Source organism: Cyprinodon variegatus, unplaced genomic scaffold, assembly GCF_000732505.1.
Source record: "Cyprinodon variegatus isolate N-32 unplaced genomic scaffold, C_variegatus-1.0 Scaffold19, whole genome shotgun sequence".
Classification (NCBI taxonomy): Eukaryota; Metazoa; Chordata; class Actinopteri; order Cyprinodontiformes; family Cyprinodontidae; genus Cyprinodon; species Cyprinodon variegatus.
Genome location: NW_015150472.1, coordinates 715773 through 738580, shown reverse-complemented (window position 1 = coordinate 738580; position 22808 = coordinate 715773). Strand labels below are relative to the sequence as shown.

General features: G+C 37.7%; 1 protein-coding gene across 1 annotated transcript; it reads right to left on the bottom strand.

The window, feature by feature from the left end:
* Positions 1 to 3783: 3783 nt before the first annotated feature.
* Positions 3784 to 21405, bottom strand: cul4b (cullin 4B). Its single transcript, XM_015389086.1, has 20 exons — positions 20480 to 21405; positions 17445 to 17560; positions 17261 to 17364; positions 17099 to 17168; positions 14661 to 14734; positions 14424 to 14586; positions 14151 to 14240; positions 12580 to 12662; positions 12428 to 12495; positions 10919 to 11037; positions 10621 to 10813; positions 10418 to 10522; positions 10215 to 10325; positions 10022 to 10107; positions 7534 to 7641; positions 7318 to 7431; positions 7108 to 7213; positions 6854 to 7026; positions 6628 to 6780; positions 3784 to 4708 (listed from the first exon to the last, which is right to left on the bottom strand). The coding sequence occupies exons 1-20, from the start codon at positions 20937 to 20939 to the stop codon at positions 4613 to 4615; spliced, it is 2592 nt and encodes an 863-aa protein (XP_015244572.1). The 5' UTR covers positions 20940 to 21405; the 3' UTR covers positions 3784 to 4612.
* Between the last annotated feature and the right edge of the window lie 1403 nt (positions 21406 to 22808).

Below are 22808 nucleotides of genomic sequence, written 5' to 3'. Positions count from 1 at the left end.
GGCTCTCTTTATATAACAAATGATAAACTACTGTCCTGTTTTTTGTTTTCTGTTCTATTCTTTTGCTCTGGCCCCCAATGAAAAGCCCCTGCCCCAAACTGCCCCCCTGGTAAAATTGGTCTGGAGCTACCACTGAGAACTGGCTCACCCAAAAAGCCAGCTTCAGATTAGACGTCCTTTGAGCCAACCTACAGCCAATGACTCCTGCTCTCTTGGAAACAAGTGATGTCACTAATGTTCCTCTACCTCCTCATTGCCAGTGATCCTACTTTCCTCAAAATTGGTTTATTTTAGCCCTGCCTGTTAAAAAGTCGCCATGGCTTTTTGTGACTCCTCTGACACTGCTGTTGTTTAACTGCTCCAAATAAAAGAGGCAACACTTTTAAGAGGAACGTAGCACGAGGGCTGGATATCAACCTCATCTTACACTTTATCATACACAGCCTCAGCCTACAATGTATGCATAACACGATCCTGTTAGTGGACTTTCGCCCAGGTTTTAACAGTCAATGGGTTGATGCAATCAGCTGGGTTCCCTTAGACAGAACTTTTTTAAACTAATCTGATTTGATTGAATTGTCTCTGTAAAGTACATTGAAATGACATGGGTTGTGATTTGGCGCTACAGAAATAAACTGAATTGAACTGAATTAAATTAATCAGAAGCGTAACTGTGTCACAATCCCGGCCTCCACCTGTCGGTGGATCAGAAGGTGCCTGACTGGCAGTGGTGAGTGAGGTTGCCGTTCGTACTCTCCTGCCCAAAAACCACCAACATCGTAGTTATCTACCACACCGCCATCGTTTAGCTTTTTTATGTACATCCATGTCTGTGTAATCTGTCTTATCTACAAAAAAAGAACAGACCCAAATTACCACAAACAATGAGGTCTACAGAGACAATCCTTGGGACTGATCACCCCTCCATCTATGACCTGTATAAGGCCAAAACGAGCACCTAAGATCAACCCTACACATCCAGGAAAGCGCAACAGAGTACTAATGGCAAAAACCAACATGGAGGCAGTCTCTCTGTTGAAGTTAATTAACACCTCACAGCCACCTCCTTGCAGAGCACGCCGACACCCTGGTAGAACAATTGAGGCATGTGCAAGTCAACCGCCCTTCCCTTTAACATTTACAAAAAAAATACCCTACATTTCTACATATTCCTTTAATTCTTATCATACCACATTAATGAAAGATTTTTTACATAGTGCGGATGTTAGTGTATCATGGATTGTGATGTGAGTGATGGAACAGCAAAGTGAAATTTCTTTTATGTGCACACAAACTTACATTAAAGTTGATCTTATTCATTAAACCTGTTGGCCAGTGTGGATGCATTAAGGTACTTCAAACTTGAGGACTAAGTCCAAGGCATAGGGGCTGTGGAATCTACAGAGCAGCAGTCTACAGGGTAGGAGCTAACAGCTGAGCGGCAGACCCTCACAGATGGAGATGCCTGCTAACTTAGCCTATATGCACCGCGGAGCGTTATCACAGATCCTTCCTCCCAGCAGCTGTAAGACTTTATATTAACCACTGCTGCCAACAACCTCAACCAATTCAATTAAATTCAAATCAATTTATTTATATAGCGCCAATTCACAACACGTCATCTCAAGGCACTTTATAGTTCACCAGATCATACAGTCAAATTGATTCAAAGTTTTCTATCTAAGGCAATCCCTCACACTAAGCTTGTAGCGACAATGGAGAGGAAAAACTCCCTTTTAACAGGAATAAACCTTCAGCAGAACCAGGCTCAGCGCGAGTGGCCATCTGCTGAGGCCAACTGGGGTTCAAGACAGAAACAGAAATACAGAAAGAAGCAGGGATACAAAAAGCAGCTGTAAAAGGTGGCCCCGTCCAGGAAACACACAGCCAGGCAGACGAGCTTCAAGCCATCTCCCATGTCAGAGGATGAACAGAGCATATCCAGCCACTCACGGTCAGAGAAACAGGACTACACTGGAAAACAGGCCAATCTCCAACATCGATAAACAAAGGTGTTGATGGCAGCAGCACAGCTGACCAGATGAAGGAACAGACCAGACGAAGCTACTATGACGAAAAAAAATCAGAGAGAGCATAACGTTAGATTGAACTAACAGATTCTGTAGAGCGGGAGAATAGAGATAGAATGAAGCAGAATGATGAAAAAGTGATACCTACTGTATGTCCTCCAGAAGTCTAAGCCTATAGCAGCATAACTATAGAGATATTTTACTTCTAGAAATATTAGGAACCACTGGTAAACCTGCAGATTGAGAGCAAAGTGCTCTGTTAGGAACACAAGGAACAATCATATAAGATGGATTTAGGCCATTTAACGCTTTATATCGAGGAGGATTTTAGTTCTACTCTTGATTTAACAGGAAGCCAATGAAAAGAAGCCAGGATAGGAGAGATATGATCTCTCTCTTTAATTTTAATCAGAACTCTGGCTGCAGCATGTTGGATCAGTTGAAGGCTTTTAACTACAGTTTGTGGACTTCCTGATGGTAAAGAATTACAATAGTCCAGCCTTGAAGAAACAAATGCATGAACTAGTTTCTCAGCATCACCCCTGGACAGGAACCAGAGCCTTCAACCTAAGGTCCAGACTATGGTGATATGCTGGGGTTGAGCATCCTCACCAGGCTGATTAAGGTGAGGGTCCACTATATAGAGAAATAGCAGACAGAATCCAGTACTGTCTGCAGTTTAGACAATCACCTCACCAATGGTGGACTTGTGCACCTTTTTAGCACATGGCTCTGAGAGCTAGCAAGCAGCACTGTTGCTAGGTTTCCAAGAGTCAACCTGGAACGTCTCCTCCACCCTTTTTGGCATGTGCTGGGTATTTTTACTTCATGTCTCCATCAATAGTGGACTCCTGAGCAGGCACATGATGCAGTATTCACCTTCATAACTGGACAAATAACTGCAGTCAGCTAACCACTGGTGTGCAGAACAATACAGATTATGTCTTCTTTCTATTCAGTTAACATTCATAGTAATATCTTGCAACTTGTCAGTGAAACACAAGCTAAACATCCAAAGTTAACCCGACCAATTGTTGAATCATGACATGCTGACAAGTCAATTTAGCCATCTGATTCTGGGGTATTGAAGAAAAAAGCTGCAGCATAATTCCAGGACATGTCCTGGGTTGAAAAGACCCTTTTAATTGATTAGATAGGTAAGGCGTGTTAAAAATGCATCCATTGATAGCCAGTGTATTAGAAACTCATGTAGCATGAAGTACCAGAGGAAAAAAAAAAAAAGTATTTGAAATCTTTTTTTTACCATTCGGTGCTAATTCAAGTTTACTTAACTCAAATATGTTCACAATGTTTTTTTCACTTTGTGATACAGCTGATCTATAGGCCCTAAGGCTCCCAAAAAGTCTGACTTTTCTTTGGTTTTATCAAAATTCAGGTCTTTGCATATTATGTAAATTTGTTTTGTGTATATAAATCCTAAATTAAAACTCATTACCCTGATCATGGTGCAGGTTGGGTGTTTTCGCAAAAATAAAACCAATTCACGCTCATAATAGTAGTGGCAACCTCAAACATTACAGAAACCTAAACATCAAACAAAACGGTACACTAATAAAAAATAAGTTCTCATATGAAGCAAATAATCTAAAGGACTGATGCAAATAAGATTGCATCATATATAAAATCTCCCTAAACCTTTCAGTGAGGTCTCCAAGTACCACATGGGTCTTGGCGTATAAGAGAAGTGAACGTTTTCTGTGTAATGACAACTGATTTTTATAGCATTGTGCTTTTAATAAACCTAAATTTTAACAAAAAACTATAGAGCAGTAAATTGACAGATGGGTCACTTAAAATATCACATGTGGTCATGTATAAAAATGTATGAAGTAAATAAAAGAATATATGCATATCCTTGAACAAATGAAGTGGCTTAGCAGCTTAAAAACACCTTTTAACAGAAAGAAATACTCCTTTTTGGCACAGACTGTACTTTGAAAGATAGGTTCTTATTTGTTCACTGACTTTTCATCTGGTCATACTGCTGCTAGAACTGAAACAACAGCAGACCCCAAAATATGCACATACTTGATAACCCCAACAGTCTTAACATTTCACAACAACTGAAGAAACAGGCATCGGTTTAATGTTTTGGATAGTTTTTTTTTCTTCTTTTCTTTGCAACATTTGATACATCTAGAGCACTGATAGGTGTGTCAGTATTAAATGGGAAGGATGGATGAGTAAAAAGAAAAAAGGTTTAATAAACAAAGAGCATATTGTTTAAGTGTGGACAAAAGATCTAGATCAGAAAATAAATATTTTTTCCTCTCCATTAAAAAAGAACAAACAGAACTGTGTGCCTTCGTTGTCCCAACTCTCTCAGAGGCACTGAGAAAAAAAAAAAAGGAGATTCACTTTTTTTTTCTTAAAATGGGCATGCAGTCCACAGGGTCACAGGACCCTCCTGAAGACAACCCTGCGGAGCGATAGCCATTCACATGTCGGTTGTTGGGTTGAAGATGAAAATGGTGAACGTCCACGAGAGCAAAAGATTGAAAGACCGATCCCTCAGGACACCTTTTAATCTAACTGGAACGGCTGCTTTTCTCTTCCTTTATCTAGGCCACATAGTTGTATTGGTTGGAGTTTTCCTTGTCGCGCTCCATATAGTCCCGGTCAATAAGAGACTCTATCCTCTTCTTTAGGTCAGCAGGCTGGAAAGGAAGAGGACAAAGAGACAGAGGGTAACATAACGCATAGGCAAGCATTTATTTTGTTGTTTAGCTCAAATGTTCTTCGACTTTCCCCAGAGAAACTTTTATAAAAACTGCTTCGAGACGAGTTAGTCTAACAGGTGAGCTTTAAGCCTAAGTACTCCACGTGATTGCGATGTTCTACATTATTTAATAAAGGCTTTTCTTAACCTGGTTTTTAAAGTTTAGTTTTTATTGGTACAGTGATATTACGTGTTAGGAAAGACAACATAATGTGTTCTATTATTTTTACAATCTATAATCCGCAGACCCCACTTAGCATATAAAAATAATAATTTTTAAATTACAGTAAAATTAGAAAAAGGGATCATGCATTTTTGTATAAGATTCTTTTCCAAAATAAATGTTTGTGAAAGAATATCGGACATTTAATGAATGATAAAAAATACAAATTCTGCCTCTTCAGCTACATTTATCTTACTTTTATTTTGGCAGTAAAATGGGCACCTATTCAATATTAGGTGGTCATAATATAGTTTAAATCTGAGTCCCTTTCCTACGTCTCGTTTGGAATTTATTAGCTATAATGTATAAAGTTAAGGTAGTTGGGTATATTTTTGTCTTTGGGTTGGTCTCATTCACATCTAAGTCGATATAACAGCTAGTACCTGAGAATCTGTGTCAGCACTCAATAGTGCCTATTTTTGGTAATTTGCTGATGTCATATCAAACACCAGCCTTATGTACCTGGAGAAGATAAGAGGTGATGATGCAGCTGCCTCAGCAATGTTGCTGGCTACATACGACAAGTTGCTAAATTTTTCCCTAAGCAGAAGCTGCAGCCATAGATCTAAGAATGTTGTGCTTCACCAAATTTTATTCCTTTAATTCCTTAAATTAAAAGTATTCCCCATGCTTGCCTTGAACTTCATGTGCCAAATATTGCAGAAATAAAGTGGAGCCATACTCTCTAACAACTTACTTTTGCCATGCTTGCTTTGGTTAGTGTAAGGAACTGTTTCTGGTTCCATCACGCTCTTGTGTGTGCAATAATGTGTCTAGTATTAAAAATCACCCACTCTTCTCCTAATGTGTCAAAATTATGTGTACTTTTTTTACGTGAACAGATACCCTATAGTACCAACATAATCTGTTTAGGACCTTTATGAGTACAGAAATCGGTACCCATCCCTACTTTTGTCATTATCCTTATTTAAGGTAAAGTGTAGGATTTTCGCAAATTCTTGAAAAGACCTGCCCTTTCAACTTAAAAAAAAAAAAAAATGAACATGCACAAATCTGTACCCGGTTCCTATTAAACGTGCGAGAGCATGCATGGGCCCATTTCTCCTCGTGCACGCTCTGTTTCAAAGTAGCTGTTCACATCGCTCATACAATGCGTCGCTTGGGGCCACGGTCACCTCAAGCGACAGAGGCGTTGGGTGCAGGAGTTTTGCAAAGGAGATTTGCAATTTTTCCAGCATGTCAGACTCAACACTGATGAGTGAAAATGGGGACGAGCAAGTAGGACGTCCTTATGTAAACATATCACCACAATGATTGACAATTAGAAGGTCCACTTATTTTGATGATCCACCCGGAAAAAGAACATCCTCCACTATACCTTTAATGTTAATAGTTGTGGTGTCGATAGCAATGTAGTTTGTTTTTAATTTAACTAACATTTCACTAAACATTTTAAATTTTACAATATGTTGGTACTTAGATACAAATGCCAACAATAAATACTTAAATATGCTTCAGTTTATCCCGTAATACACATATTTAATTATCCAGTTGTTTTATATTTATGGCATTTATCTAGTACTGTGCCAAAGACTCATCTCTTACATTCAAGTTTCATTTGATGAAACACAAATAAGCAAAATGGAAAATAGAGAAAGGGTAGGATGAACTACCTTGACAGGAAATTTGAGCTGGTTGTACACCTCAGACATCAAAAGATTATGGCTCAGAGTCTTCCTCATCTTCATTATCCGCACAATGGCGGCATCGATCTGGTACTGACGATCTTGAAAAACCCTCTCTGTGGTGCTGGCTTGTTCCTCCACCTAGAAACATTGAATACCATTAAACTTTTGACTTGGTGCTAAAAAAGAAAACTGCAGAAGGAAACATTAATACCGTCTCTTTCATTTGAATCTGGTTTATTTTGATCCTGAAGAGCTTGTGTTTGAAGTCATCGTTGCAAGAAAATTTGTCTCCATCCTCCACGTCTTTGCTTTTGGGAATCTTGGTTAGAACCCGGGCTTTTCCGCATGCGAGTGACTGCAACGTCCGACGCAGTTCGCTGTCCTCTGTAAAACCCAAAGAGCTACTCTTCAGAACACTTGATCAACATTAAAGCAGGAGGCTTCAAAGAAAACGTTATAACAAACCTATTCCTGTAGCTACTTTGATATCTTCAAGAGTGAACTCCTCTCCTTCATTAAACATCAGCAGCACAAGTGTTTGAAACAGCGACACCTGCAGCTCTTTTTTGCCCTTTTAAAAGAGAACGTCCAGAAAAAAAAGAAAAAAAAGTTAATATCGTTAGACATTTCTAAGAGCTTTAAAACAGGAAGAACATTCTAGGAACAGTTAAGAACCTCTTTGAATTCTGCTTTTAAGACGCAGTGACCTAATGTTGATTGCCACTGCAGCTTCCTGCCACTGTGTTTGCCCAGGTAAAAGGTTTTGAAGATCTCCTGCAGCCGCACCATCTGGACAAAGATAACACAGGTCATAACAAAGCATATTTATAGCATGAGGCTGTATATAAAAAAAAGACAATGTTCAAAGCATTTGAGTATTTCAGCACTCACCTCAGGAGGCAGGTGGACTTCCATGGGCACATAAGTTGGCCAGTAGCCCATAGTGAGGATGTTGACAGTTAGCTCAATGTTGCCAGGAATGTTTTGGCACTGCATGTACTACAGAGGGACAGACACACAGTTTATGTTGCTGCCATCTACAGCACAAATTTAGCTCAGCAACATTTTCCCAGTTCGAATGCTGTTAATAGAGCATGGTTTGCCATCTGCAGCAGGACTAGAGGACAGGCTTAAAAACAATACAGAATCAGCTGCAGGCTGATTGAGTCAATCTGACGTGTGAGAAAAAACAAATAAGGGGTTGAGGGTAAGATGGTAAGGAAACAAAGCTGCCTGAATTAGAACTGCAGGAATTTATGCTATTTTTTAATAAAACATATTCATTTGTAAAAAGTAATTGAGCTTCAATTAAGTTAAATTAACTAATTGAGTATCAAATAAAACAGGAGTGCATTTCTATAAAATCTAACTTGATTTGCTTTCTGACAAATACAGATTGTACAATGTGGTGCAAAATGATGTACACCTTCAAGATTTTCTCACTTTAAAACAATAGCTTATGCCTATTTAAGTGGAATGTGAGTTGATAAAGAATCACAAAGAAGTGCATAATGTCAAAGTGGAAGAAATGATTTTAATACTTGTTCTCTACCAATAAATCTTGTTGCATTTTGTACAGAAGATGGCTAATCTGTTAAGTGGTTTGTTTCAATAATCGATGATCTATTGTCCACCATAAACAATATATTATTCCTTTAAGGAATAAGGTCCAACATTACTTGGGACCTTTCAAGCATTTTGGGCGTTCCAAAGTAACCAGCCTTGGTGTCACAGACTGCGATTTTAAACTAAACAAATAAATAAATAACGTTTTAAAATCGTGTTTTTATCATCTCTGTCTTTTATCTAAGGTAAAACCGTTTTTATCTTTTAACCTCTTCGAGCAGGTTTTGCACTCTTATTTCCAGTCGTCTGGACTACTGCAATGCACTTTATTCAGGCATTAGCCACCGAGCTCTCTCCTGTCTGCAGTTGGTCCAAAATGCAGTGGCTCGTCTTTTAACAGGGACCAGAAAACATCAACACATTACAGCAGTTCTTACATCTTTGCACTGGCTCCCTGTTCATTTTAGAATTGATTTTAAGATTTTATTGTTTGTGTTCAGAGCCCTGAATGGGATGGCTCCTCAATACATCACTGATCTCCTCCAGGTTTATTCTCCGGCACGTGCTCTGAGGTCTGAGGGCCATCTTCAGTTAACAGTGCCTAAGATGAGGCTTAAAACTAGAGGGGACAGAGCCTTTTCTGTAGTTGGCCCAAGACTTTGGAATACTTTGCCCCTCCATATACGGACTGCCTCCACTGTGGAGTGTTTTAAGTCTTGTCTTAAGACCCACTTTTACTCTTAGGCTTTTAACAATGTGTAGTTTGTGTGGTCCTCGGTGTCCTTTTTATTTATTGTTGTATTGTGTTTATGTTTTGCTGTGTTGTTGTTTATTATTTGTCATGTACAGCACATTGGAAACTTTTTCTATTGTTAAATGTGCTATACAAATAAAGTGGATTGGACTGGATCATCTATTGTCCACTATAAACAATATATTATTCCTTTAATTGTCAGCCTAGCTGTTTAAAGTGGGCAAGTCTGTCAGAAAGTAACGGGCAGGAGCAGAAGTCCAACAAGACTAAAATCAAGCTCTTCTTTTGTCGGAGTAACTGTTAGACGCTGGACTTGGAGCAAAACTAACACTATAAATGATGATAAACACAGAAACATTGTGGTGGCAGCATATATTTATGCTTCAGGTCAGAAAAGAGGTTCATTGTTCGGCGCTGATAGGATACTGAGAGAACACCTGCTAGAGAATGCCTAAACCCTGAGACTGGGGTGGAGTTTCAGCGTCCATATGCGCTACTACCCTACACATACTGACAGAGTAACACAGTGAAAATCTAGGCTAAGCATGGACCGTTTACCGCTTTCATAGTCACAGGTTTAAAAAAAAAGGCTGTCGTTTTCAGACCACCATTAATGCATTTTAAGCATTTTACTTTATTTTTTTATTTAAAACTTATCAAAGAGACAACTCAGGTTGTGGGCAGCTGCAGCATCATGACCGTCCGCTGTCAGTAGAGATTATACTAAAGATCAGCCCTTTATTCAGCATGAATATTTTTTTTCTCATTTAATTTAGACCTTTTCAGAAACAGAGATGTAATCAAAATACCTTGAAATCATATTGCACTGCCCATATCAAGTCCAGACCTAAACCCAATTTACAATCTGGGGAATAATTTAAAATCTAAACAGACACCACAGTATACAGATTTTTTGTCAGGAGACATAAAGAACGCAGCACTTTCTATGTATATTTGACTGTAAATAAAGGTATGTGGTGTGTTATGGTTAAACAATTGCAGATAAAGCAGCAATAAGAAGGAAGGCCTAGATTGGTTTGTAATGCAAAGCATCTGTACCTGTTTGAACTGCACCATTATGTCTTTAGAAAGCTCCATGTCCTTGAACATTCCCTCTAGTTTGCTGGTGAACGCTGCTCCACATTCTGAGGAAACAACAACAAAAAAAAGTCAGCAGTCGATGTGCAATATCCAGTCAGTGTTAAGATGTTTGTGTTTTTTGTCATGGTGTGGAAATCTGGGTTCAGCTGACCATGTTTCAGCTTTGACAACATTGATTTTTCAGCATCCACCGAGGCACTTTTCCCAACCAGCAACCTCTTAGCCAGATCCTTTTTGTAAAAAGCCTCAAACACATCTTTTCCTACAAAAAAAAACCATATCGTTAAAGAACAGATTCTCTTATAAAATGGGGGAAAATAAAACAAAAAAACTTTAAGAGCAACATTTAAGTACCATATATAAATCTAAATATAATCATGATCTTATCCAGCATTTTCTCCAGTTCCTCATCGGTTGCTTCTTTGTTTCCCGCCCTCAGCTTTGAATCCACATGCTTGGCTGAAAAAAACAAAAGCAACAAAAAAAAGATAAACAATTAGAAAACACAAACTCCTAGGATGGGGTCATGATGACAGAAGAAAAAGTCACCAACTAACCGATGAGCTCTGCGGGTTTATTTGGCCGTTTGTTGATGAATGTCTCAAAAGCCTCCTTCATGGCATTAACAAACTTCTCATTTTTCAAGAAGCACACATCAATGATGTGATCCACCTTATCTTTGAAGTCCAGCAGCTCTTGCACCATTGTTTTGTCTTTCTCAGGATTGATTACGATTGTGCTTCCAAATGCCTGCATGTGGAGTTGATGGGACATTAGAAGAAGATACAGAGAGTTAATAGTAAAGCAATGTTAGGGTACATCGCCTTCATGGTCCTCCATCTTATCTTGTCATACCTTTATGTACTCTATCCAGTGCTGCAGGAGCACCTGAACACCACCACGGACTCGATTAAAGAGCTGGTACAGGAGAGACAGATCCTGAACTCTGTTCTCATCCAACACGTGGGTCAGCCCTGTGAGGTTCCAACAAAAACACATTATCACATATCATCACAAGCCTGGTTGATGATGGTGCCTCAAGATAATCATAACTTCTTCACATTCTGTCAAGTGCCATCTTCTGTGCATTTCATTGGGATTTAAGGTGATAGATCACACGTATTTTTTATTTTTTTACAGGTGAAAATCTGTAAATTGTGGAAAAGATTTGTTTTCAGCCTCTCCAAGTGGCACATATTTCTTTTGCACCAGAATTGTCTTATTTAACATTCGGCATGTTTAAAAAAAAGCTTTTAATTTGTAAGAGTGGATGCAAAGCTTGTTAAAAAAAAAGCTTTTAATTTGTAAGAGTGGATGCAAAGCTTGTGTAAACATCCCTTTTTAAATCTAGCCACTGATTCTAAGTTCTTTTAACACTAATTTGCTCTGATTTAAACCATTCCATTAAATCTTTTGCTGTAGAAGTTTGCCGTTTCTGTCCTGGTGGAAATGAACCTCTGCCCAGGTTTATAATCCTTTGCAGCCTTCAACGGGGTTTCATTCAGCTTCAGGTTGCGTCTATCTCAGCCCATCTTGTCTGCCTTCATGTAGGGATATAAACTGTTCACTCTGAACATGTTTTACATGCAGGGTAAAGGTTCAGGTGTTGTCTTATATAACCAGAACACCTTCCAGATGTTTTCTATTTAATAGATTTCTTTCTACTCATTTCAAATAATATTTCTACTCCCTCTTTTTTAAAGCATATAACTAATAAGTATAGAACTTTAAAACATATATGTAATAACAGTTGAATGTTAATAGATTTCCCAATCTGAAAACAGGGAAGTTCTCTCAGTTGCTCAAAAAGATTACATGTTTTCCAGGATTCTTTCTTCAAAACTCAATACGTTAAAATCTTGGTAGGTTTGCAGTTCTTCTAAACTCTTTCCATTTTTGGATTGGATATAATTCACTAACCTTACCTGCTTTAAACTTCTCCACTAATACTTTCCTGACCTGTTTTTTTTTTTTCCTGCTTATTTTTCTACTAAATCGAATAGGCCTTAAGATAATAGCTGGATTTAGATCAAGATTTAAAAAAAACATACATTGACTTCTTACTAACTGGTCACACCAGGTCCTTTTCTTAAGGGAGTGCAAGTAAAGGGGATTACTTAGAAATCTACACCATACATTTAATAATATTTTTCATTCCAATTTCAATAACTTGTTTTTTTGTTTAATCCCATAAAATCCATTAAGATGCGACCAAAATGTTCTGGTTGTAAAATTGACAGAATGTGAAAAACATTAAAAATGTACATGTAATAATTTAAGGCACTATAGATTATGGACATTTGGTAAATGGTGAAAAGCTTTTCATCTGTATGGTTTTGTGAAAATACTCTCACAGAAGAATACCTTTTTGGAGAACTGCAGTGAGATGTTCCCCCAGCAGCTGCTTCTCTACAGTAGCAATGAGCGGTTTTCTAAGAATTAAATAAAGCTTTGTTTAACAGCTCGATCTAATTTAGCGTCAAGTTGCAAACTAAATGCAGCAGACCAACACTCACTGTGTGCTCTGGTCTAGATATGTGATAACTCTGTCAGCTTCTTCCTCCAGGCGTTTGTTGACATGATGGAGATATTCTGGAACCTGAAGAAAAAAAAAAGTTATTCCAAAACATTAGGACCCCAATTATCAACAAAAATAGAAAATAGGTCCCTGTTTATCCATTTTTGGATAAATATTTAGGTTCTTTATCTGATTTTTATCTGATTCAGTGCATTTTAAATGCAGTGGTGTAGATTCCATTTCATAAGCATCACATGCCTCACATCCACTTTAAAGAATAAAAAAACAAAATATAAAAAATAAAAATAAAAAAACAAAACAATAGATACGAATGGGAGAAAAGGTCATATTCAGGTAAATTATAATTAAAAGGAAAACTAATGGTCCAGTAATACTGGATTCAATTAAATGTTTTTTTTTTTAAACATGCATTAATGTAAATATAAACAGAGATAAAAAGACTACGTTGATAAAATTTATTTTCTTGCTGAGTTAACACCAGCTTATGTGTTTGCATTTTTAGATACTAGCACCAATATATCATTTACCTATGCCATTTAGAAAGTATACATTTGTTTCTAATTTCTGGTCATTAATTATTCAAAATTCATCAACTAAATTTCTGCTTTTCTCTTTTGTTTATTCGGTTTAAACAAAATTTCTCCCTGCTAGAATTTACCTGTGTTTCCAAACTGAAAATAAAAGTTTCAGCCCCTTAAACAAAACAACATATTGACAGCTGGGAAAAATACCTGTAATATAACTTTTGTCACCCTTTTTAGTCATTACAGTGTAAATACAAATGTTCCCCCATGATTTGCTGCTCACAATTTTCTGTTTTTATCATGTCACTTTTGCATCTTCTTCCCTTTGCATACATTTTTTTATTCATTAGTCCAATATTTATGTTTGCAGTTCTTTATGCATCTGCTGTGTGTTGGCACCTCTTGGCCACCGTAGATTTATGTCTCTAAACTGCATCGCGTCTACCCATCTGAATTCCACAAACCAAAACATTTTCTTCATTACATCACATTTTTCTTTAATCATCTCTAATTAATGTAATATTCTAATTTGATAAGTGCATCATTTACCCCATTTTGACTGCATACACCAAAGCTGCTACCTTGTCCGTTTTTCATCTCTACACACATAAACACTTAAAGGTTTGGAAGCACATGCAAGCATGATAAAAAAATAATACTAGCTTTGAATTTTAGGGTTTGGGGAGCTTTATAAAATTGCTTGAGACCTTTATTGTAAACTGAAACCTTAGACGTAAAGTAAACTGAAGTGTAATAATAAAAAATGCCCACATTTAGGTTTCTGAATCTTATGATGAACCAATTTAATTGCTTGTTTGGCTGCAATCCACAAAGTACGACTATTTATGAAATTGAAAATCTTCATATGCTCTCATTAATAAGATGCATCCAAAAAAAGCAGATATAGAATCCACGCATCTTCACTGCCATATTAACTGAGACCTTATAAAGCAGCAGATTATCTCTGTTTTCTCCAAAAAATGTGATGAAAGAGTGAGTGTTTCCATCAGGCCACATAAATCACCTCTCTCTCCTGCATCAGCCTCTGTCCTTCTGCAGCATACAGTCGATTAGTTTCCTCCAAGAAGCGCTGCTCAAAGGAGTCCTGATAAATCTGTTGCAGACAGAAGGAACATAGGTTCCATTAGGGCCATTTGTCAACAAGAGCACTGATGGTTCATCAATGCCCTGTGCAGAATAAAAACACAAACACTGCAGAAGCTCGTTTAATAGAACCAAGCTGCCCCTTCAGACACTTAAATATACCATGCAATGAGATTTGAAGCTGAATTGTTACCTGGAGGTCAGAAAGCATGCTCAGCAAGCTCCTCAGCAGACTGCGGTCGATGGCCTCCCCGTTTCGCTCTCTCTCTATAAGGAGGAGAATCCCATCGATGGTTTTACTCTGAACCTTTAGGTCACTGATGATGTAGAACCTGAACAGCTCCAGGCCCATGTCCCTGCAGGACACAGCAGCTCTTACAGAACAGGCCTTGCAAGTAACCGACACCTGGCTAAATCAATGATCACTCACCAGATCGATGGCAGCATAGAGTTTTGTAAAACATAGGTGCGATCCAAAAAAAGAAATATACCCCTAATCATGATCTGTAAAAAATATAAAAAAACACCATTTCAGCAATAAGCAACAAACCATTTATGAATCTCAGTGTGGTTAAATGCCGACATGACTTAATGTTTCGGAATAACATGGGTATAAAACTTCAATTATTTGATTGAAAAAATAAGCCTCACCTGTCAAGTTAAGAGTTAAAAATGTAGAAACAGACAATTTTTTTTTTTGCTTTGAATGTTTTCCCAAAAAACTTTGCATTAGTCCTTGTTTCCTATTAATTGTATGCAATCTTATTTTGTTAGCACTTTGTTGTTAGGGTTGCGGTTTGATTAAATTCAGCTTATTTATACAGCTGCAATTCACAACACGTCATCTGAAGGCCTTTTACTGAGACCATTCAATCAGATCATACAGTCAGATTGGATCCAAGTTTTCTATTAGAAGAAACCCAGCTGATTGCATCGGAATATGAACTATTAGGTTAAACAGTCCTTCATCCTGAGGATCATGAGAGCAACAAGACAGTTTGCGGCTAAAAGGCGAATCTATTAGACAGAACAGAGCTAGCACAGCATGCTTTTGGTTTTCTGTCACTTTTTAGTCTAAACGGCAAAAACGTGCTACAGAGGTCATCATCCCTCTCTTCAGGGTTCCTACAGCATAAGGCAAGTTCAATTCAAGACTTTTTAAGACTTTTTAATGCCACTTGAAATAAAAATTTAAGACCAAATTCACAAGAAAAACCTGCTTGCGACAACTTAACCCAAAGGTTTATTATAACATGAACTCCTGCACTAATGTTTCAAATTTTGAAAAGCTTCCCATACAGGAAGAAAGCTACAAACACACAAATGACAGATATATTTTACCAATTATTTACCTGAATTCACGAACTTTGTTTTAGCAGGGAACAAAACAAATCAGTTTTAAAGTCACAACATAACCAGTGCTAAGTCTTTTTTGCAGCTATTTTTCTTTGTATCGTTTTCTTAGTATGTTTGATTTGGTGATAAGTGGAGGCGTTGCAGAGACAAGGGTGGAACAAAACTGAGAAATACCGGCTGTTTCTCGGTAACTCGATTTTGACGCTTTGTGTTTCGCGCTTCGCATGTGACTCCCCTGCCCTAATTCCCACCATTCTGAGCTTGAATCACTTTTTGAACAAAATACACTGTTCCTCATGTATGTCCCCTGGTACTGGTTTTAGCCATGGAGAATACTCTTGGCTGGATAGCCAATTTTAGTTACATGTACACTTGCTCATATTTTCCGGACAAAAAGTTAATGGCACATGTCCCAAATGTCACGGCCGCAACAACAACAACTGTCCCGATGTGTGAGGTTATTACACCCTAACATTACCTGCCTGTTGTGTGACACAACTACTGTTTTCCCCAGTAGATTATCTAATTAGGACAGTTTCTCTGTCCAGATATACAGTTATCATCTTCATTCTGAACGTGTCAAAGATTTGGGAATGGAATGAGAGCGGTGTCCTTCAGCTAAAAACAAAGTGCGATATTTTAATAAGGCTGAAGGCATGGATGTGTCCTCATCTCCAAAACATGTATGATGTAATGATGTGGCAGACTGGAGATGTATAAAATGCTTCTCTAACTGTGAATCGTGGCCGCTTCACGAGATGTGAGGTTGGTAAGCAGCTGCCTTCTGTAGCTCAAAGTAACTTCTCTGAACTAAACAAGATTACAATTTCTATTACAAACTCTGTTGTCATGTCTCAGGGTTATTTAAAGAGTTTGTCCCAAGTGATTTCTTTTCAGGAAAAATAACTGGAGAGAGAAAACTTCAAGGTGTAAATCCTAAGAGCTGCTATTCTGGCTGGGTCTTTGCTAGGGCTAGAAATCACACATGGCTCATATAGATTGATGAAAGAGATGCCTTGAAATTCCTCCTCATCTCTCTTCTCCTTGCTCCTACTCTGCATCTTCAGTGCCTCCTATTCACTTTGTTACTTACAGAGCTATAGCCAAATTACTATTTCTGCTTTAGAGGTTTTAATAAGCTGCTCCTGGAACCAAATTCCCTATGTTTATACATGATAAATGTCCAAAAAAAAAAAAAAAAAAAAAAGAAAATGGCAGCAAAAATTCTTCCAATTGCACAGCATCCAACATCAGAGGTAAAAAAAAACGAAAAAAAAAAAAAAAAAAAAACTTAGGTAATAAGAAACCCTGATTAACAAATGGAGGAACATAAGAATAAAGCTTCATCTATAACATTTCCAGAGCTGTGCGTCGATTTAACTCAAACGCTCTGAATTTACCAAAAAGAACCTTACAAGGCCATAAGATCATGGGGCCATTTCCAAATAATTAAACAATTTATGTAATGTTTTAAAGCACCCTAAGAGTCAGAACATATGTGATAAGACTCACCATTTGTCTGCAGTGATCTTGCCAGCACTTATCTATTTTCTTCAGGAAAAGCACACTGTCCAGGGCATCCGTAACAAAAGAATTAAGGAAAATAAAGACTTTTTTTCAAAATAGCTGAGAAAAAAATAATAATTACAATAACCCACAAAGTATAAAGGATATTCCCTGAACTGATCAATCTGTGCCTTGATGTGGTCTTCACACACGGTCCTTAGCTGTTTGTAGAGCTTGGCAGATATCTTATGAGAGCAGAGGTTTTCAACAGCCTGGGGAGACGGATAAGAATGTTTAACATCCTGCAGACCATCAGCTACCCAGTGAGAGGCCAGCTGCTCCAGATTCATACCTGGTAGAGCTCCTCTAGATTGTACTTGATGGACGTGCTCTTCTGTATGGCCTCCACAGCCTCTTTCAGCTTTTGCCAAGTTTCCTGCGTGTAGTTCTCTGGTAACTTGGGCTTTTCTGTGAGGACAAACACAGCACACACTCACTGCACTGAATATGGACAGCAAAGTAAAGTTCAGCGAATACAAGGATGTTTATAGAAGTTGTGACCCTTTTTATATGTATTTTATTAACATGGCTTTGTTGACTGTTGGATAGATACAAGCTGATAGTTTTTATTTCCCATAGAGAATAATAGAATTACTGAGCTTTAAATGTAATGGTTAAACACCTGTATTGTTTACTATGCTAAAGCCCTGCCACTCCAACCTGATAGCTCAGTATTTAAACCCATTAAATACAATATATTATTTTTTTTTTGTTGATGATGTACACAATGGAAGTTGTTCAAATTGCCAGCTTTTTTTTCACTGCACCTGTTATTCAAATTGACATAGATCAACTAAGCCTCTGCTATTTATTTTGGTCAGCTGCATGTATATGTATTTAACTGACAAATAGTGTAGAAAAGTATTTAAGCTCTTGAACTCTTATTTCAAAAATAGTTTTAAGTTCTTCTTTACATTCCTCCTTAATGATTACCATGCATAAAGGACATTAGAAGAAGAAAACATGTTAAAGTTTGGTTAAAGGTGAAATAACAAGATTCTGGTGCCTGGAATCACTTGGATCACATTTATTTTTTCAGAAATTTCAGCAACCAATTAGATTTGTGAAACCTGGAATGCTGCCCTATCCTTAATCTAGCCCTTTATCTATAATATAGGATAAAATTTTGAAAGCAGGCTTTGATGCAGCAATACAAAGGATCGATGGCACCAATTTAAAATTAATTTTAAGAAATAAAAGCAGTGTGAATTTTACAGCATTTTTTTAGAAAATTTTATTGTTTCGATACTTTTTATAAAGCATCTTTGTTTGAGCACAGACATGCTTCCAAACTGGTTTTTAAGACGCACCAACCTGGCTTTTACTGACCAATTCCTAGTAATGGTTCCCCTTATATATATATATAAATAATTTAAGGTTTCATCTGGCAAAAATAGGATTATTTTTATTGTTCTTTTTGTTTTTGACCTGCTGATCTATTATTTTTCTCTTAAAAGGAAACACTGCATAAAGCTGGAAAAAAAAAAAGAAAACAATTCAGATTTTTCAGTTCAATCAGTCAGAGCTGAGTAAGGCTAAATTGGCTGATCTCAGTCTCTCCCCTCATGATATCCCACTTTTCTCATTTGACAGAGGAGCTGGCAGTAGATAAACTAACCAGAACCTCTGAAGCAGAATCCATCTCCATCCCTGTAGGGTTTGCTGCACTAAATCCTGGGAGCACAGCAGTTCTCAGATCCCCAAAACATCAGATTTTCCAAAGTAACTGATGTTTTATGCCCAGATTTTATATAGAAATGAATGCTGAACTGTTTAAAGTGGTGATGGGGAAGTGAGGCTTTTAAGAAAATTAGACATCCATAATGGGCTGAACATTTCTAAATTGTTCATCCCCAAAGATCAATTTTAAGGCAAATTTGCTACTTCAACCAAAATGATTTTACATAAAGACCAGATAGAGGTCCAGCTATATCCTCTGTTATTACAGGTCCCTAATGGAACATGTCAGCATACAGAGACGATGAAATGACAGGAGTTTTTACACTAAGCTTGAAAAGAAAACGTAATGCAAGTCAAGTGGTAGCTCACTATCTGATACTTCTTAAGTCACCACACACTCAGCAAGGTAACCACAGGTGTAAAGCAACATGTGGGGGAAGGGCTGCACTACGTTACTCAATTCTGTCTGGGTTAATTCCACCCTTTGCTAAATTATACACCTATACACTTCATTGGGGCAAACATTTTCTACTTAGAAACTATTGCTGGTCAGTTTTTTAATCATTTATATTTAAGCAGTGTGATTAATGACAGAGGCTGTCATAGAAATCCATAAACATTACATAATGTGTAGTTTTGATCCACGTTTGGGCCAATTGTTATTACCAAACATGTTCTAACTTCTGCAGAAAACAATGACTGTGAACGACCACCTTAGACGAGGACGATGTCTACAGGAGTCATAAAACTACTTTTCAATACAGCTCGCTTTAAAAAAGGTTGGTTGTCCATAGCTACAATATAAAATATATGCATAGAGATAACAAAAAGTTAAAACAACAGATTGGACTTTTCTTTGAAAAAAAAAAGTATTACTATAGGGATAAAATTGTAAATTATAATAAAGTGTAGGAGCAAATGATCTTTTGTTAATAATTAACAAAGTTTTTTTTTTCTTTTTTGTGCATAATCTAGCTAAGTTTATTTACTTTACTGTTTGATATCTGTTATGAGATTATGTTTTTGGTTATTTAGTCATGTTCCTTTGTTTTTGGTTAGTTATGATTCATTTGGGTGAATAATTTTTTTTATATATAAGCAGTTAATGGTAGGACCAGCGGGCATCTGGGTGGGTGTATGGCTTTTTTACCAGTGCAAGAGAAACATGCAAAAAATGTTTATTCTGTTTTCATGTCGGAGGAGAAAATAAACTGACAAAACTAAAGGAGTTTACCTGAAACATTTTTTCTTTTGCCTGCATAAAATTAGTCCATGGTGCATCTGTGGCCACTTTTTTTGTATCATCAAAAGCTGGGCCAAAACACAAAGGATTGAGGTATTATAATAATAATAAAAAAAGCTTTTAATTAATAAAACTCAGAATTGGAAATTCAGACCTTAAAGGAAATTGGAAGTGATTGGCTGAACTCTAATCAAGGCATGGTTTAGGGCCTAGTTTGCTACTTAAGTTGAAATAATTTATAGTTTGCTGCTTTGGTTGAAATAATTTAAAATCATAATTGAATTGTATTAAAAGGCTGCAAAGACATAAGATAGATTCCCAGTTTATAATCAACAGGGACTTATATGTGTGGTTTAATCTGCTCCTGGCTGGCAGGTTCAATCCAGTTCCTAGTTCCCAGGTACCTCTGAAGTTCTTGATCACTAGTTTCTTGGCAGCACCAGGTTTGCTGCTGGAGAAGGTGCCGGATCCAGCCGTTTTGGTCAGTCCGTTCGCGTGGTGTCCCCCCACGCCACCGGCCAGAAACATGGATCTGCTTTTGTTATTGGAGCCCGACCCAGCAGCAGCAGCAGCTTCCTCAGCCATTTTCACATCTAGTCCAATAAAATCTACCGAATCCTCGAACCTCAACTTCTTCTGGATGTGGAGCGGAGAGGAGGAGGAGGAGGAAGAGGAGGAATGAATGTTCTTTGGAGGGGAGGAGGAGATGGTGTCACTCGTGTCGTCCCTCTCAGAGCCGTTTATTTTCCTCTTCTTCGGAGATGTGATGTTCCCACTGTCGCTTTTGACATCAGTAGCCGCGGGTCTAGCCTCCTGGGTTGGCGGTGGTGGGGGGTTAGGGGAAGATAAACCTGTTGGAAACATGAAAAAACGGGAATACTAATTCTTTACAGCCAGTCTTCTGATCCCAAACTTCCAGGCTTGTCGAGGGAAGAGCTCAGTGTCCGAGGGCCTCCGTCCGTCTTCGCAACGATAGTTTTTATTTATATTTAACGTTTATCCAGTTTAAAAAATATAAACATTAAGTAGAAACTACTCAACGCTTCTTTGGGTCTGGAGCCTCGTCCCTTTCTTGTTATTGCTGGCAGGAGAATAAAGATGGTTGGCTACTGCTTCCTCCTTTTTTTTTTTTTTTACCTCTTCGTCGTCTTACCGCGTCGTAAAGTAGTTCAGCGCGAGCGGTTTACTAAAGCAGTCGTTTGACGCAATTATTTATAAAAGTTATTAAAGTACAGCGCTAAGAAGCCCACATGGTAGTCAAACAGATGCTAATTTGCGACAGAATGGTTTCACTCGTTACAGGCTAGTCGGTGACCCCACCGGAAGTACTTTGTGTAAAAGTACTTTTTGCACAAGCGTGTTTTTTATTTTAACCACTCTGCTGTATTTGTTTCTACCGCAAGATGGCGCCAAAGAAGCGCGGTAGATTTAACCCTCTCTTTTAGGTAAGCTACTTTAAGATATTTAAATAGTGCAATTCAAACTAAATTCCTATGAAAAACAAAACAGAACAAGACTAATTATTTTTAACATTTGAAAAATATCTAAAAGACAAAAATACATCATGCTGGATTTTAGGAGGGATAATTGAATAGAATAGTTATGTTGGCAGATATTTTATATATATAAGTAATCAGGTTTGTAACCAGAGAAACTGAACCCAGCTGTAGTAAACTTTTAGAAACTGAACCTGTAATTGTCTCATAGTGGGGCAATGCTATGATTGGTGAATGGCAAATGGAAGAATGCAGAGACGGACAGAGATTAAGCATATGAAAAAAAAAACGAGAAAAGGTGACTGCACGGTTAAACAAAATGACCAACAGAAAGAGCAAACAATGATAAAAGTGCAAACAGTGTACATATAAACATCTAATGGAAGCGTATAAAATCAAACATCTGCTGAGATGAGGGATAGTCGTCTGTATAGGAATCAGCAGTATGTCTCTGACAGTTGAGAGACATTGTCCAGCAGTGATGTTAATTCTGTCTGGGTCCTTCTGTCCTCCAACAACTGCACTGTGTTGATGGGTTTTCCTGAATCCCTTCCTCTAAGCTGAAGATCACTTGATGCTGTTCCAATATACTTCTGCGTTGGACGTTGAATTTAGGTCCTGGTCCTCAAGTATAAATGCCCTGCATTTTTTCCTTTACATTTTTCTGAGTTGCAGCTCATGTGGTTCAAATGATTGTATGGCCTCCTCAGCAATCATTGAGTTCTAATGTATTGTTAATTTCTGTGAGGTGGGATGTGCTGCTATGTCGTATCATACAAAGGATTGTGGGACTCCTCATAGCTCCTTCATGCCAGTTATATTATTTTTTAAGGAACTATATAAAGAATACAGGCTTTAAATTACTTAATGCCTGAAATCAGTGCAGTCCCATCACACCACCATCACCATACTTGACCGTCAGTATGATGTCAGCATTTACAAGGCCCCGAGAGACATTGTCTAGAAATAGAAAAAAAAAAAAAAAATAACATAAAACATTGATAACCTTCCTGTGAGAGGCCAAGATTACACCGAACATTCAAGCAGAAAGTCACAAAAAGAACTGGAAAAACTGCCCAATACTGCAGTTATGTGCGTCAGTAAGGGTAGGTGTAATAATAGGATAGTGTGAAGTGAGCGTCATATGCATAGGAGACATCCAACTCCAACATGAATATATTTTATGATTTCCAAGACTGTTCTTCTGTTATTTTAATCAGGTAATCGTTTTTTTTTT

Excerpts from the sequence above, each read along its gene's own strand:
- cul4b (XM_015389086.1), bottom strand. The coding sequence starts at position 20,939 with ATGTTTCCAACAGGTTTATCTTCCCCTAACCCCCCACCACCGCCAACC. Across the intron at positions 12,496-12,579 it reads TATCTAGACCAGAGCACACA|AAAACCGCTCATTGCTACTG; the intron begins GTGAGTGTTGGT and ends TTTAATTCTTAG. Across the intron at positions 11,038-12,427 it reads CACTGCAGTTCTCCAAAAAG|GGCTGACCCACGTGTTGGAT; the intron begins GTATTCTTCTGT and ends GGAACCTCACAG.